The sequence below is a fragment of the Girardinichthys multiradiatus genome, chromosome 2 (genome assembly GCF_021462225.1).
Source record: "Girardinichthys multiradiatus isolate DD_20200921_A chromosome 2, DD_fGirMul_XY1, whole genome shotgun sequence".
Classification (NCBI taxonomy): Eukaryota; Metazoa; Chordata; class Actinopteri; order Cyprinodontiformes; family Goodeidae; genus Girardinichthys; species Girardinichthys multiradiatus.
Genome location: NC_061795.1, coordinates 12594235 through 12609453, shown reverse-complemented (window position 1 = coordinate 12609453; position 15219 = coordinate 12594235). Strand labels below are relative to the sequence as shown.

The window sequence follows — 15219 nt, the reverse complement described above, 5'->3', positions numbered from 1 at the left end:
CTAAAGAACGAAATAATCACTGTCTCCGTAACTCAATCCAGCTCAATATCTCCTTAACGTTTCTAGGACTACCACTCACTCACTCTTCCACTCGTGTGGCAGTTAGCTGCTCTCCTTGCCTGATGCTGCTTATAATACCCCAAGTTCCCCGTAGTTTCGTAGAAACAAATGATTCACCATTCATGTGATGTTTGTATCCCAAAGTAGACTGAATAAAAATGTTTAGCCAGTTCCACAGTCTGTTCCAAGGAAAAATAACTGCAGTGGGGATTTTTCCCGCTACTTTTTGCCCTTTTAGTTCTTTAAGTTTGTTAATTTACATTATTAATCATTAATTAACTGTTTACTCGATTTATCAAAAGCATTGTTACTAGAGATGTGTACTAATGTTTTTTGCATGTTTTGTGATTCAGAAACAAAAAAATAACTCCCTTTAAGTGCTATTAATCTGTCATCTTTCTTTACGAAACATTATAACTTTCCCCTTTTAAAATCTGTGGTTTTAGCTATATGTATCAGGGAGTACAAGCATTGGGTGGAACGTGTATGACACTCAGGGTCACTAATTCAATTATCTAACTTCCTCAAAAACCTATTAAGCTTGGGGAGTGACTCAAGTCATTAAAATAATTACATCCAGAGCTTTCAGCAACTTAGGCCAAATCTCATCCATGGAGGACTTGGTGACCTAAAACAGGAGATTCTCAAAGTGCTTTCTCCTCTACCCAACAATATCCTCAGTTTGGGTCCACAGTTGCTACCAAACAACTGTTTTCGATGGTCCTTGTTTTTCATGTTTGAGTTACCAAACAGTTTTCTAAAACTTCTTTGAGAGCAACCAAAGGCTTTTCTTCATAGCATAGCCTCTCCAAATTCGTACCACTCCCGTGTTTTGCAACTATAGAAGATGCATGCTTTATGGTAACTCGGTACCTTACAGTTACTTCAGGAGTCCCTCAGGACAACCAATGGCTTGTACTTGCATAGCGCTTTATGAAGTACCCAGAGACCTCAAAGCGCTTCACACTACATTCAGTCATCCACCCATTCGCATACACATACTGACAGAGGTAAGCTACATTGTAGCCACAGCTGCCCAGGGGGACACTGACAGAAGTGAACCAAGCCTTGAGGACCTTCTTCAGCCTGACTCAAGGGGTGCCAATAACCTTAAAGCCACACCTCCTGGAAGCTGCATCTGCAACAAATGTCCTGAATATGGCCCATTCTGCTTCCATTTTCCCAACTTTCCTTAAGACAAAAAAAAATACTTACTGAGGTGTGAATGTAAACTGGAAGATCACCCGATCACAGCAGTATCCCCACACCCGTGTCTTTCCCTAGAAAATTCGCCAAGCCTCTTTCTGGAACCCAATTCTCCAGGAGTCAGATTCCAGAGCCCAAGGTGTGCATTGATGTGAGTCCAGCTATGTCTGGCTGGACATGCCAACGTCACACACCAGCTCTGGCCCTTTACCTGTCAGTGAGGTGACATTCCATGTCTCCAAAACCACATTTCAATGGTGAGAATTGGTATGCTAAGGCTCCCTCCTCACCTGCCACTAAGCAGGGATAGCACCAATCCTGATGTTCCTCCACACAAGTGTAAGGGGCTTTCAGCTTCTTTGGGCTGAGCCAGGCCAGGCCAGGCCAAGCCCAAGGAATCATGGATCAACCCCCAGGGACTTGCCAGCGTGCTCCCAACCAAGCCATGCTCTAAGAAGGTTCCCTGGTCTCTCTAATCTGGGCAAGGTTTGCCTTTTGTCATTGTCTATCAATTCATCCATTTTAACTACTTCCAGAACAAATTTCCAGAATCTTGCCTTTTGCTCTTGAATTCAGCTGTTAATGAATGAGGCACTGCATTGGAGGGTAGTTTTTCTCATCGCTGTCTCTTCTCTTGTAAGGAACTGGGAAAAACCTGGGAGGAGGTTCAGAGTGAAGATGACCGGGAGCTGGTAGATGGTGAAGACGAGTAAGTATTCGCAGCTAAATCTACATGAAGGTTAACATCTCAGCCCACATCTATGACACCCAGTTTTTTCTAATAGTATCTGAACATTTGGATACTGAAGGTTAAATTAGTTTTGTATATCCACCTCTACATCAAACATGTTGCACTTGCCCCTGCCCTCTGATATCATATATGTTGTCAACAGTGAATGGTCGGACTGGCAAGCCCATCCTGTCTCTGCTGTTTGTCTCTTCTGTGATCATCAGTCAGAGACATTGCATCTGATTTATACACACATGAAGGTAAAGTATGTGTATAAAAATATGTAGGTTAATTTTCTAAAAGGAAAGAAAGCAGTTTTTTGTTTTTTTTTGCTCTGCATACTGAACACCGTTGTGATGGGATTCCTGAATTTGTTGTCTGATTTCTTTTTTTTTTTTTGTAGGATTCCCATGGCTTTGACCTTCCTAACCTGAAGATGGAGCTCAGTAAGTAAAATATTTGTAACTGGCAATAATCACTAAGTAGCTACTAGACACCATGAAACTTGCTGGAGTAACTTTAAGGCATCAAGCCAGGTGGAAGCTGGTCAGTTTTAATCACTTGCTGTTTGCCATACAATGAGGTAAACTGCTGCAGCAACAATTGCCATGTTTAGGTGTGATAATGATATCCCAACTTTTGAGCTTCCTGTGAAACAATTAGAGCAGGCCCTAGGTTGTATGATTATCTGAGCCATGTTTAAATTTGGGGGCCCATCACTGTAGTGGAAAAATATTTATTGGCATTACAGCAATCAAACCTTTCCTATAATTGCTGACCAAGGTTTTGCACAAAGAGCCAAAACGTTTTAAGAACCATCTCTAGGATTTCTCAGGAAAACATATACAACTTCTAAAATAAAATGCACTGCTGGTCAATATTTGACAATTGTGGCTTCAGATCTGGGCAAATGTTGCTGGGTCAGATGGAGCATATGTTTTCAGCATAAAGGCATATTTATGCTTCATTAGCCATAAAGTTGGCACCGTCAGTTGCAGTTGTACTAATAAAAAACTTTCTAGAAATGGTTCTGTTTTCCAAAAAACAGTTTAATCTTTTTTTATATCATTTGTTTAGGACGGAACAGATGACTTGTGTACAAACTGGTAATTAAACATTTGGTTTTAAAGCTGGGATGTATAAAACAGGAAGACAGTTTATCACTTGGTGAATAAGACTAGTGTCCGTCTCCTTATCCTGTCCTCATTTCTCGTCTTTCAGATCTTGGGTTCTACCAGCAGGTGAAGCTGGTCAACTTCATTCGGCGGCAGATCCACCAGTGCCGTTGCTATGGCTGCCAGGAGAAGTTCGACTCCAGAGCAGACATGTTGGACCATATCATCTCTATGGGGCACCTGATGAAACTGCCACAGATGTCCGCCTGGGACCAGCCACAGTGGGTCCCACTTTTTCCATCTGTCTTTTTGCTGGTGAATTCATCAGTTAGCTGTCTGCACTTAGCATTGGAAGGTACACATGTTCAAACTCATGTAAAGCTCTGTTCTCAATCTGTGATTTGCAGATATTATTTCCCAACATATGAGAACGATGGCCTTCTATTTACGCTGTGTGACAGCGATGAAGAAGATGAGACATGTCACAGTGAGGACATACCAGTAATTGCAGAGGACATATCCAACCTAAGAGCGCTAAAACAGAACAGCATCCTCAACCAGCTGCTGAAGGACAGTGGCCCCTGCAGAAAGGAGGATGGATAGAGTCCTTGTAATTATTATTTTTTTGGATTGTGTGTTTTGGATCAAACTTGTGTTCAGACCCATCAGAATATGTAGACACGCGACAGCATATGTTTCTCACAGATGGGGAGAAACATCCTGGAGCTGTGAAAAGTTCCACCAACACCCAGGACTTTAATAAACAAGCCAAATGAACAAGCTGACTTTTTTTTCTCTGAACGCAGTACTAAATACTTCAATACAGTTCTAAAAAATATTCTGCTCCTAATGTGTGTGTCTCTGATTGTACAGGCAGTTCTCAATAAATAAAATATATTAAAAATAAATGTTCTTATTGTAACACTAAATGGAACAAATTGAGATTTACCTGTATATGTAACTTCTGTTCCTTCAAATGTAGTTTAATGCCATGAAGCTTATCAAAAACTGGATTAGATTTGGAAGCATGATGTAGGACAAATTCCACATGTGAAATACAAAACAGTGTCGCTGCATTTTGATCCCAGCTTGATGACAATGAAATGGTAATGAATCAGCTTGCTGGAAACAATTTTCATTTATATGCCACACCTCCTTTTATTCATACAGTACATCCCGGTAAATTGAAATATGTGTTCTGATTAGGCTTATTTGTCCAATTAAAAATATTCTTGAAGGTATTAAATATACTTTTCATTAATTCCCACATTTTGGCTAAAATGCTGTTTGTTGGTCTGTTTTAATCTAAGAAATTAAATGTCTTTTCATCAGATGTTGATGTAAAATGATCATAATTACCAGAAAGAAAGGCTTGAAAAAGTCTCAACTTTTTAAATGTATTAAAAAGGCACCTGAGGTTTTGGTGACATCCACCATCTTTGCAACAGGTAAACGAAAGTCACAGGGAGAACTCTTTCAGATCACATCTGAGCCCTGATGTGAAATTTACCTGTATGCTATCTTCACGTCTAAACGAGGCATTCAAAAATGAGCATGTAAAATCATGCACATAAATGGCGTATTATCAGGGACAGAGATGATGTGTAATCAGAATGCTAATATTATTGAGCAGCAAACTGCACACATGAAATAAATTCCCAATAACCTCTCCATAAAATGAGTTTATTAACATAAACAATTCAACTCCAAGTTTAACATAGTTAATTTAAACTCTTGGCTAGAACAATTCAACTGAAAAATGCAGAGCAAGATACAGGAAGTAAAGAAAACAAACTATATACAAATAAAGAAAAGAGGGAACAAATTAAAAGTTGCATTTCCTGTGAAAATCCAGTGGAAATCCTGTAAACTGAATTTTTCAGTTGAAACTGAAAGTCAACAGAAATGATATGCTGAAATATAGAAAAGTAGCATATTGCTGTATATAAAACAGCAAAACTGTAAGCTGATCAACTTAAATAGAAAATTTTAGCCTAAGCAAAAATTTGCAGAACAAGATGAAGTCAATGCAAAACACACTGTTGAAGAGTAAATTGGAAGACATTTTCGAAGACCAATGTAGAACTTGAAGCTGACATATTAGCGAAGCACAACTTCTTGTTGAAAAGGGCTCAAGATCTAAAAGTTAATGCAAAAACATGTTTAATTTGTTGATCAGATTAATTTTAAATAGTAGCAACTTAATAAAAGAAAAAAAAACCATATTCCTCTCACCAGTATTGCAGCTGTTGGTTGTGGATGAATGTGAACCAGCAGAGACATCCAAGGAAGAAGTGGGGCTGAGCAGCATCCGAGGTATCCACGTCATGCCGTCTTTTCATGTGCATTGCAATGTTCGTGGTGCTTCTAACATATTTTATAGTTGCACGATATTATTTGCAACTTGCGTGACTTTTAGCAAGTTTTCTATCTGCCTTGAAAATTCAAAGTATAGCCAAACTTTGGACTTTTGTGTCTTTAAAGTTGCTGACTCCTTACCTGCTTTACTTACATCCATTTTGCTGTTGTCGAACTGCGGCTGCGCCACTCAACTCCCGTAAGTTTGAATAACAAAATGGCAAAAGAAAGTGATAGACGCGAAATCAGAGGAGATAAAGTATGTAATATTCGATGTAACCATGGGTTTTTACCATAGGTTTTTATGTAGACATGCTAAGAAAGATAAATTGTGCATTTAGCCGGCGGCTATATTTGATGCACACTGAAGTTACTGGTGTAGTCGCATCAGAAACATCTGTTTCACACTATCGATTTTAATCAGTGAATCTCTCCATCCCTACAGTGCAGACAGTAACAGAATTATTTTAAAATAACCTTTTAAACGCTGCCTGATTTAGAAAAGTAGAGCACTACAGAGTCAACAAGAGTTCATCCAAAGTAACAGGGAAACTAAATGAGGCAAGAACTGCATGAACGGAGAATGATGAGGGAGAAATGATCCCCTGGTTAAATGTGAATTTCTGCTTTTGTTTTAGCTTAGAGACTAAATGTACATCCTTAAATCAAACAAGGTGTGAAAATCTTGACAGGTGGGCGGGACTTCCGGTGGCGGGACATCCTAGGGCGGGACTTCCGGTGGAGTAACCGGATATCGTCATTAACCGGATGTTGTCATTACAAGGAAGCAAATCTTTCTAATTGTATGTTTTTAGATGTTTTTACAACCAAAGGTCACTTGGGTTAATGCAGGCACGTCACACAAAATTCTGATAAAAATAAAGGTCACTCGGGTTAATGCAGACACGTCACACAAAATTCTGATAAAAATAAAGGTCACTCGGGTTAATGCAGGCACGTCACACAAAATTCTGATAAAATTAAAGATAACTCGGGTTAATGCAGGCACGTCACACAAAATTCTGATAAAAATAAAGGTCACTCGGGTTAATGCAGACACGTCACACAAAATTCTGATAAAATTAAAGGTCACTTGGGTTAATGCAGGCACGTCACACAAAATTCTGATAAAAATAAAGGTCACTCGGGTTATTTCAGGCACGTCACACAAAATTCTGATAAAAATAAAGGTCACTCGGGTTAATGCAGGCACGTCACACAAAATTCTGATGAAAATAAAGGTCACTCGAGTTAATGCGGGCACGTCACACAAAATTCTGATAAAAATAAAGGTCACTCGGGTTAATGCGGGCATGTCACACAAAATTCTGATAAAATTAAAGGTCACTCGGGTTAATGCGGGACGTCACACAAAATTCTGATGAAATTAAAGGTCACTCGGGTTATTTCAGGCACGTCACACAAAATTCTGATAAAATTAAAGATAACTCGGGTTAATGCAGGCACGTCACACAAAATTCTGATAAAAATAAAGGTCACTCGGGTTAATGCAGACACGTCACACAAAATTCTGATAAAATTAAAGGTCACTCGGGTTAATGCAGGCACGTCACACAAAATTCTGATAAAATTAAAGGTCACTTGGGTTAATGCAGGCACGTCACACAAAATTCTGATAAAAATAAAGGTCACTCGGGTTAATGCAGACACGTCACACAAAATTCTGATAAAAATAAAGGTCACTCGGGTTAATGCAGAAACGTCACACAAAATTCTGATAAAATTAAAGTTAACTCGGGTTAATGCAGGCACGTCACACAAAATTCTGATAAAAATAAAGGTCACTCGGGTTAATGCAGGCACGTCACACAAAATTCTGATAAAAATAAAGGTCACTCGGGTTAACGCTGGACGTCACACAAAATTCTGATAAAAATAAAGGTCACTCGGGTTAATGCAGGCACGTCACACAAACTTCTGATGAAAATAAAGGTAACTCGGGTTAATGCAGACACGTCACACAAAATTCTGATAAAAATAAAGGTCACTCGGGTTAATGCAGGCACGTCACACAAAATTCTGATAAAAATAAAGGTCACTCGGGTTAATGCAGGCACGTCACACAAAATTCTGATAAAAATAAAGGTCACTCGGGTTAATGCAGACACGTCACACAAAATTCTGATAAAATTAAAGATCACTCGGGTTAATGCAGGCACGTCACACAAAATTCTGATGAAAATAAAGGTCACTCGGGTTAATGCAGACACGTCACACAAAATTCTGATAAAATTAAAGGTCACTCGGGTTAATGCAGGCACGTCACACAAAATTCTGATAAAAATAAAGGTCACTCGGGTTAATGCGGGACGTCACACAAAATTCTGATAAAAATAAAGGTCACTCGGGTTAATGCGGCACGTCACACAAAATTCTGATAAAAATAAAGGTCACTCGGGTTAATGCGGCACGTCACACAAAATTCTGATAAAAATAAAGGTCACTCGGGTTAATGCCGGCACGTCACACAAAATTCTGATGAAATTAAACGTCACTCGGGTTAATGCAGGCACGTCACACAAAATTCTGATGAAAATAAAGGTCACTCGGGTTAATGCAGACACGTCACACAAAATTCTGATGAAATTAAAGGTCACTCGGGTTAATGAGGGCACGTCACACAAAATTCTGATAAAATTAAAGGTCACTCGGGTTAATGCAGGCACGTCACACAAAATTCTGATGAAAATAAAGGTCACTCGAGTTAATGCAGGCACGTCACACAAACGTCTGATGAAATTAAACGTCACTCGGGTTAATGCATGCACGTCACACAAAATTCTTATGAAAATAAAGGTCACTCGAGTTAATGCAGGCACGTCACACAAAATTCTGATGAAAATAAAGGTCACTCGAGTTAATGCAGGCACGTCACACAAACTTCTGATGAAATTAAACATCACTCGGGTTAATGCAGGCACGTCACACAAAATTCTGATAAAATTAAAGGTCACTCGGGTTAATGCAGACACGTCACACAAAATTCTGATTAAAATAAAGGTCACTCGGGTTAATGCAGGCACGTCACACAAAATTCTGATAAAATTAAAGGTCACTCGGGTTAATGCGGCACGTCACACAAAATTCTGATAAAAATAAAGGTCACTCGGGTTAATGCGGCACGTCACACAAAATTCTGATAAAAATAAAGGTCACTCGGGTTAATGCGGGACGTCACACAAAATTCTGATAAAAATAAAGGTCACTCGGGTTAATGCGGGACGTCACACAAAATTCTGATAAAAATAAAGGTCACTCGGGTTAATGCGGGCACGTCACACAAAATTCTGATGAAATTAAACGTCACTCGGGTTAATGCGGGCACGTCACACAAAATTCTGATGAAAATAAAGGTCACTCGGGTTAATGCAGACACGTCACACAAAATTCTGATAAAAATAAAGGTCACTCGGGTTAATGCAGGCACGTCATACAAACTTCTGATAAAAATAAAGGTCACTCGGGTTAATGCAGACACGTCACACAAAATTCTGATAAAATTAAAGATCACTCGGGTTAATGCAGGCACGTCACACAAAATTCTGATAAAAATAAAGGTCACTCGGGTTAATGCAGACACGTCACACAAAATTCTGATAAAATTAAAGGTCACTCGGGTTAATGCAGGCACGTCACACAAAATTCTGATAAAAATAAAGGTCACTCGGGTTATTTCAGGCACGTCACACAAAATTCTGATAAAATTAAAGGTCACTTGGGTTAATGCAGGCACGTCACACAAAATTCTGATAAAAATAAAGGTCACTCGGGTTAATGCAGGCACGTCACACAAAATTCTGATAAAAATAAAGGTCACTCGGGTTAATGCGGGACGTCACACAAAATTCTGATGAAAATAAAGGTCACTCGAGTTAATGCAGGCACGTCACACAAACGTCTGATGAAATTAAACGTCACTCGGGTTAATGCAGGCACGTCACACAAAATTCTGATAAAATTAAAGGTCACTCGGGTTAATGCGGGACGTCACACAAAATACTGATGAAAATAAAGGTCACTCGAGTTAATGCAGGCACGTCACACAAACGTCTGATGAAATTAAACGTCACTCGAGTTAATGCAGGCACGTCACACAAAATTCTGATGAAATTAAAGGTCACTCGGGTTAATGCAGGCACGTCACACAAACTTCTGATGAAATTAAACGTCACTCGGGTTAATGCAGGCACGTCACACAAAATTCTGATAAAAATAAAGGTCACTCGGGTTAATGCAGGCACGTCACACAAAATTCTGATAAAAATAAAGGTCACTCGGGTTAATGCAGGCACGTCACAAAATTCTGATAAAAATAAAGGTCACTCGGGTTAATGCAGGCACGTCACACAAAATTCTGATAAAAATAAAGGTCACTCGGGTTAATGCAGGCACGTCACACAAAATTCTGATAAAAATAAAGGTCACTCGGGTTAATGCAGGCACGTCACACAAAATTCTGATAAAAATAAAGGTCACTCGGGTTAATGCAGACACGTCACACAAAATTCTGATAAAATTAAAGATAACTCGGGTTAATGCAGGCACGTCACACAAAATTCTGATAAAAATAAAGGTCACTCGGGTTAATGCGGCACGTCACACAAAATTCTGATAAAAATAAAGGTCACTCGGGTTAATGCAGACACGTCACACAAAATTCTGATAAAATTAAAGGTCACTCGGGTTAATGCAGGCACGTCACACAAAATTCTGATAAAAATAAAGGTCACTCGGGTTAATGCAGGCACGTCACACAAAATTCTGATAAAAATATAGGTCACTCGGGTTAATGCGGGACGTCACACAAAATACTGATGAAAATAAAGGTCACTCGAGTTAATGCAGGCACGTCACACAAACGTCTGATGAAATTAAACGTCACTCGGGTTAATGCAGGCACGTCACACAAACGTCTGATGAAATTAAAGGTCACTTGGGTTAATGCAGGCACGTCACACAAACGTCTGATGAAATTAAACGTCACTCGGGTTAATGCAGGCACGTCACACAAAATTCTGATGAAAATAAAGGTCACTCGAGTTAATGCAGGCACGTCACACAAACGTCTGATGAAATTAAACGTCACTCGGGTTAATGCAGGCACGTCACACAAAATTCTGATGAAAATAAAGGTCACTCGGGTTAATGCAGGCACGTCACACAAACTTCTGATGAAATTAAACGTCACTCGGGTTAATGCAGGCACGTCACACAAAATTCTGATGAAAATAAAGGTCACTCGAGTTAATGCAGGCACGTCACACAAACGTCTGATGAAATTAAACGTCACTCGGGTTAATGCAGGCACGTCACACAAAATTCTGATGAAAATAAAGGTCACTCGGGTTAATGCAGGCACGTCACACAAACTTCTGATGAAATTAAACGTCACTCGGGTTAATGCAGGCACGTCACACAAAATTCTGATGAAAATAAAGGTCACTCGAGTTAATGCAGGCACGTCACACAAACGTCTGATGAAATTAAACGTCACTCGGGTTAATGCAGACACGTCACACAAAATTCTGATAAAATTAAAGATCACTCGGGTTAATGCAGGCACGTCACACAAAATTCTGATAAAAATAAAGGTCACTCGGGTTAATGCAGACACGTCACACAAAATTCTGATAAAATTAAAGGTCACTCGGGTTAATGCAGGCACGTCACACAAAATTCTGATAAAAATAAAGGTCACTCGTGTTATTTCAGGCACGTCACACAAAATTCTGATAAAATTAAAGGTCACTTGGGTTAATGCAGGCACGTCACACAAAATTCTGATAAAAATAAAGGTCACTCGGGTTAATGCAGGCACGTCACACAAAATTCTGATAAAAATAAAGGTCACTCGGGTTAATGCGGGACGTCACACAAAATACTGATGAAAATAAAGGTCACTCGAGTTAATGCAGGCACGTCACACAAACGTCTGATGAAATTAAACGTCACTCGGGTTAATGCAGACACGTCACACAAAATTCTGATAAAATTAGAGGTCACTCGGGTTAATGCGGGACGTCACACAAAATACTGATGAAAATAAAGGTCACTCGAGTTAATGCAGGCACGTCACACAAACGTCTGATGAAATTAAACGTCACTCGGGTTAATGCAGGCACGTCACACAAAATTCTGATGAAATTAAAGGTCACTCGGGTTAATGCAGGCACGTCACACAAACTTCTGATGAAATTAAACGTCACTCGGGTTAATGCAGGCACGTCACACAAAATTCTGATGAAAATAAAGGTCACTCGAGTTAATGCAGGCACGTCACACAAAATTCTGATAAAAATAAAGGTCACTCGGGTTAATGCAGGCACGTCACAAAATTCTGATAAAAATAAAGGTCACTCGGGTTAATGCAGGCACGTCACACAAAATTCTGATAAAAATAAAGGTCACTCGGGTTAATGCAGGCACGTCACACAAAATTCTGATAAAAATAAAGGTCACTCGGGTTAATGCAGGCACGTCACACAAAATTCTGATAAAAATAAAGGTCACTCGGGTTAATGCAGACACGTCACACAAAATTCTGATAAAATTAAAGATAACTCGGGTTAATGCAGGCACGTCACACAAAATTCTGATAAAAATAAAGGTCACTCGGGTTAATGCGGCACGTCACACAAAATTCTGATAAAAATAAAGGTCACTCGGGTTAATGCAGACACGTCACACAAAATTCTGATAAAATTAAAGGTCACCCGGGTTAATGCAGGCACGTCACACAAAATTCTGATAAAAATAAAGGTCACTCGGGTTAATGCAGGCACGTCACACAAAATTCTGATAAAAATATAGGTCACTCGGGTTAATGCGGGACGTCACACAAAATACTGATGAAAATAAAGGTCACTCGAGTTAATGCAGGCACGTCACACAAACGTCTGATGAAATTAAACGTCACTCGGGTTAATGCAGGCACGTCACACAAAATTCTGATAAAATTAAAGGTCACTTGGGTTAATGCAGGCACGTCACACAAAATTCTGATAAAAATAAAGGTCACTCGGGTTAATGCAGGCACGTCACACAAAATTCTGATAAAAATATAGGTCACTCGGGTTAATGCGGGACGTCACACAAAATTCTGATGAAAATAAAGGTCACTCGAGTTAATGCAGGCACGTCACACAAACGTCTGATGAAATTAAACGTCACTCGGGTTAATGCAGGCACGTCACACAAAATTCTGATGAAAATAAAGGTCACTCGGGTTAATGCAGGCACGTCACACAAACTTCTGATGAAATTAAACGTCACTCGGGTTAATGCAGGCACGTCACACAAAATTCTGATGAAAATAAAGGTCACTCGAGTTAATGCAGGCACGTCACACAAACGTCTGATGAAATTAAACGTCACTCGGGTTAATGCAGGCACGTCACACAAAATTCTGATGAAAATAAAGGTGACTCGAGTTAATGCAGGCACGTCACACAAAATTCTGATGAAATTAAAGGTCACTCGGGTTAATGCAGGCACGTCACACAAACGTCTGATGAAATTAAACGTCACTCGGGTTAATGCAGGCACGTCACACAAAATTCTGATGAAAATAAAGGTCACTCGGGTTAATGCAGGCACGTCACACAAACATCTGATGAAATTAAACGTCACTCGGGTTAATGCAGGCACGTCACACAAAATTCTGATGAAAATAAAGGTCACTCGGGTTAATGCAGACACGTCACACAAAATTCTGATAAAAATAAAGGTCACTCGGGTTAATGCAGGCACGTCACACAAAATTCTGATAAAAATAAAGGTCACTCGGGTTAATGCAGGCACGTCACACAAAATTCTGATAAAAATAAAGGTAACTCGGGTTAATGCAGGCACGTCACACAAAATTCTGATAAAAATAAAGGTCACTCGGGTTAATGCAGGCACGTCACACAAAATTCTGATAAAAATAAAGGTCACTCGGGTTAATGCAGGCACGTCACACAAAATTCTGATAAAAATAAAGGTCACTCGGGTTAATGCAGGCACGTCACACAAAATTCTGATAAAAATAAAGGTCACTCGGGTTAATGCAGACACGTCACACAAAATTCAGATAAAATTAAAGATAACTCGGGTTAATGCAGGCACGTCACACAAAATTCTGATAAAAATAAAGGTCACTCGGGTTAATGCGGCACGTCACACAAAATTCTGATAAAAATAAAGGTCACTCGGGTTAATGAAGGCACGTCACACAAAATTCTGATAAAAATAAAGGTCACTCGGGTTAATGCAGGCACGTCACACAAAATTCTGATGAAATTAAACGTCACTCGGGTTAATGAAGGCACGTCACACAAAATTCTGATGAAAATAAAGGTCACTCGGGTTAATGCAGGCACGTCACACAAAATTCTGATAAAAATAAAGGTCACTCGGGTTAATGCAGGCACGTCACACAAAATTCTGATAAAAATAAAGGTCACTCGGGTTAATGCAGACACGTCACACAAAATTCTGATAAAATTAAAGATAACTCGGGTTAATGCAGGCACGTCACACAAAATTCTGATAAAAATAAAGGTCACTCGGGTTAATGCAGACACGTCACACAAAATTCTGATAAAATTAAAGGTCACTCGGGTTAATGCAGGCACGTCACACAAAATTCTGATAAAAATAAAGGTCACTCGGGTTAATGCAGACACGTCACAAAAAATTCTGATAAAATTAAAGATCACTCGGGTTAATGAGGGCACGTCACACAAAATTCTGATAAAATTAAAGGTCACTCGGGTTAATGCAGGCACGTCACACAAAATTCTGATGAAAATAAAGGTCACTCGAGTTAATGCAGGCACGTCACACAAACGTCTGATGAAATTAAACGTCACTCGGGTTAATGCATGCACGTCACACAAAATTCTTATGAAAATAAAGGTCACTCGAGTTAATGCAGGCACGTCACACAAAATTCTGATGAAAATAAAGGTCACTCGAGTTAATGCAGGCACGTCACACAAACTTCTGATGAAATTAAACATCACTCAGGTTAATGCAGGCACGTCACACAAAATTCTGATAAAATTAAAGGTCACTCGGGTTAATGCAGACACGTCACACAAAATTCTGATAAAAATAAAGGTCACTCGGGTTAATGCAGGCACGTCACACAAAATTCTGATAAAATTAAAGGTCACTCGGGTTAATGCGGCACGTCACACAAAATTCTGATAAAAATAAAGGTCACTCGGGTTAATGCGGCACGTCACACAAAATTCTGATAAAAATAAAGGTCACTCGGGTTATTGCGGGACGTCACACAAAATTCTGATAAAAATAAAGGTCACTCGGGTTAATGCGGGACGTCACACAAAATTCTGATAAAAATAAAGGTCACTCGGGTTAATGCGGGCACGTCACACAAAATTCTGATGAAATTAAAGGTCACTCGGGTTAATGCGGGCACGTCACACAAAATTCTGATGAAAATAAAGGTCACTCGGGTTAATGCAGACACGTCACACAAAATTCTGATAAAAATAAAGGTCACTCGGGTTAATGCAGGCACGTCACACAAAATTCTGATAAAAATAAAGGTCACTCGGGTTAATGCAGACACGTCACACAAAATTCTGATAAAATTAAAGATCACTCGGGTTAATGCAGGCACGTCACACAAAATTCTGATAAAAATAAAGGTCACTCGGGTTAATGCAGACACGTCACACAAAATTCTGATAAAATTAAAGATCACTCGGGTTAATGCAG

General features: G+C 39.4%; 1 protein-coding gene across 1 annotated transcript in view; it reads left to right on the top strand.

Annotated features, from left to right (window-relative positions):
* znf277 (zinc finger protein 277) overlaps nt 1–4019 on the top strand; it is a 54845-nt gene extending 50826 nt beyond the window's left edge. The window contains exons 8-12 of the mRNA XM_047348842.1: nt 1908–1975; nt 2160–2256; nt 2400–2442; nt 3218–3392; nt 3519–4019. Of these exons, the coding sequence (XP_047204798.1) occupies nt 1908–1975; nt 2160–2256; nt 2400–2442; nt 3218–3392; nt 3519–3714 (579 nt within the window). The 3' untranslated portion in view covers nt 3715–4019. The remainder of the gene's footprint in view (nt 1–1907; nt 1976–2159; nt 2257–2399; nt 2443–3217; nt 3393–3518) is intronic.
* The last annotated feature ends 11200 nt before the right edge of the window (nt 4020–15219 follow it).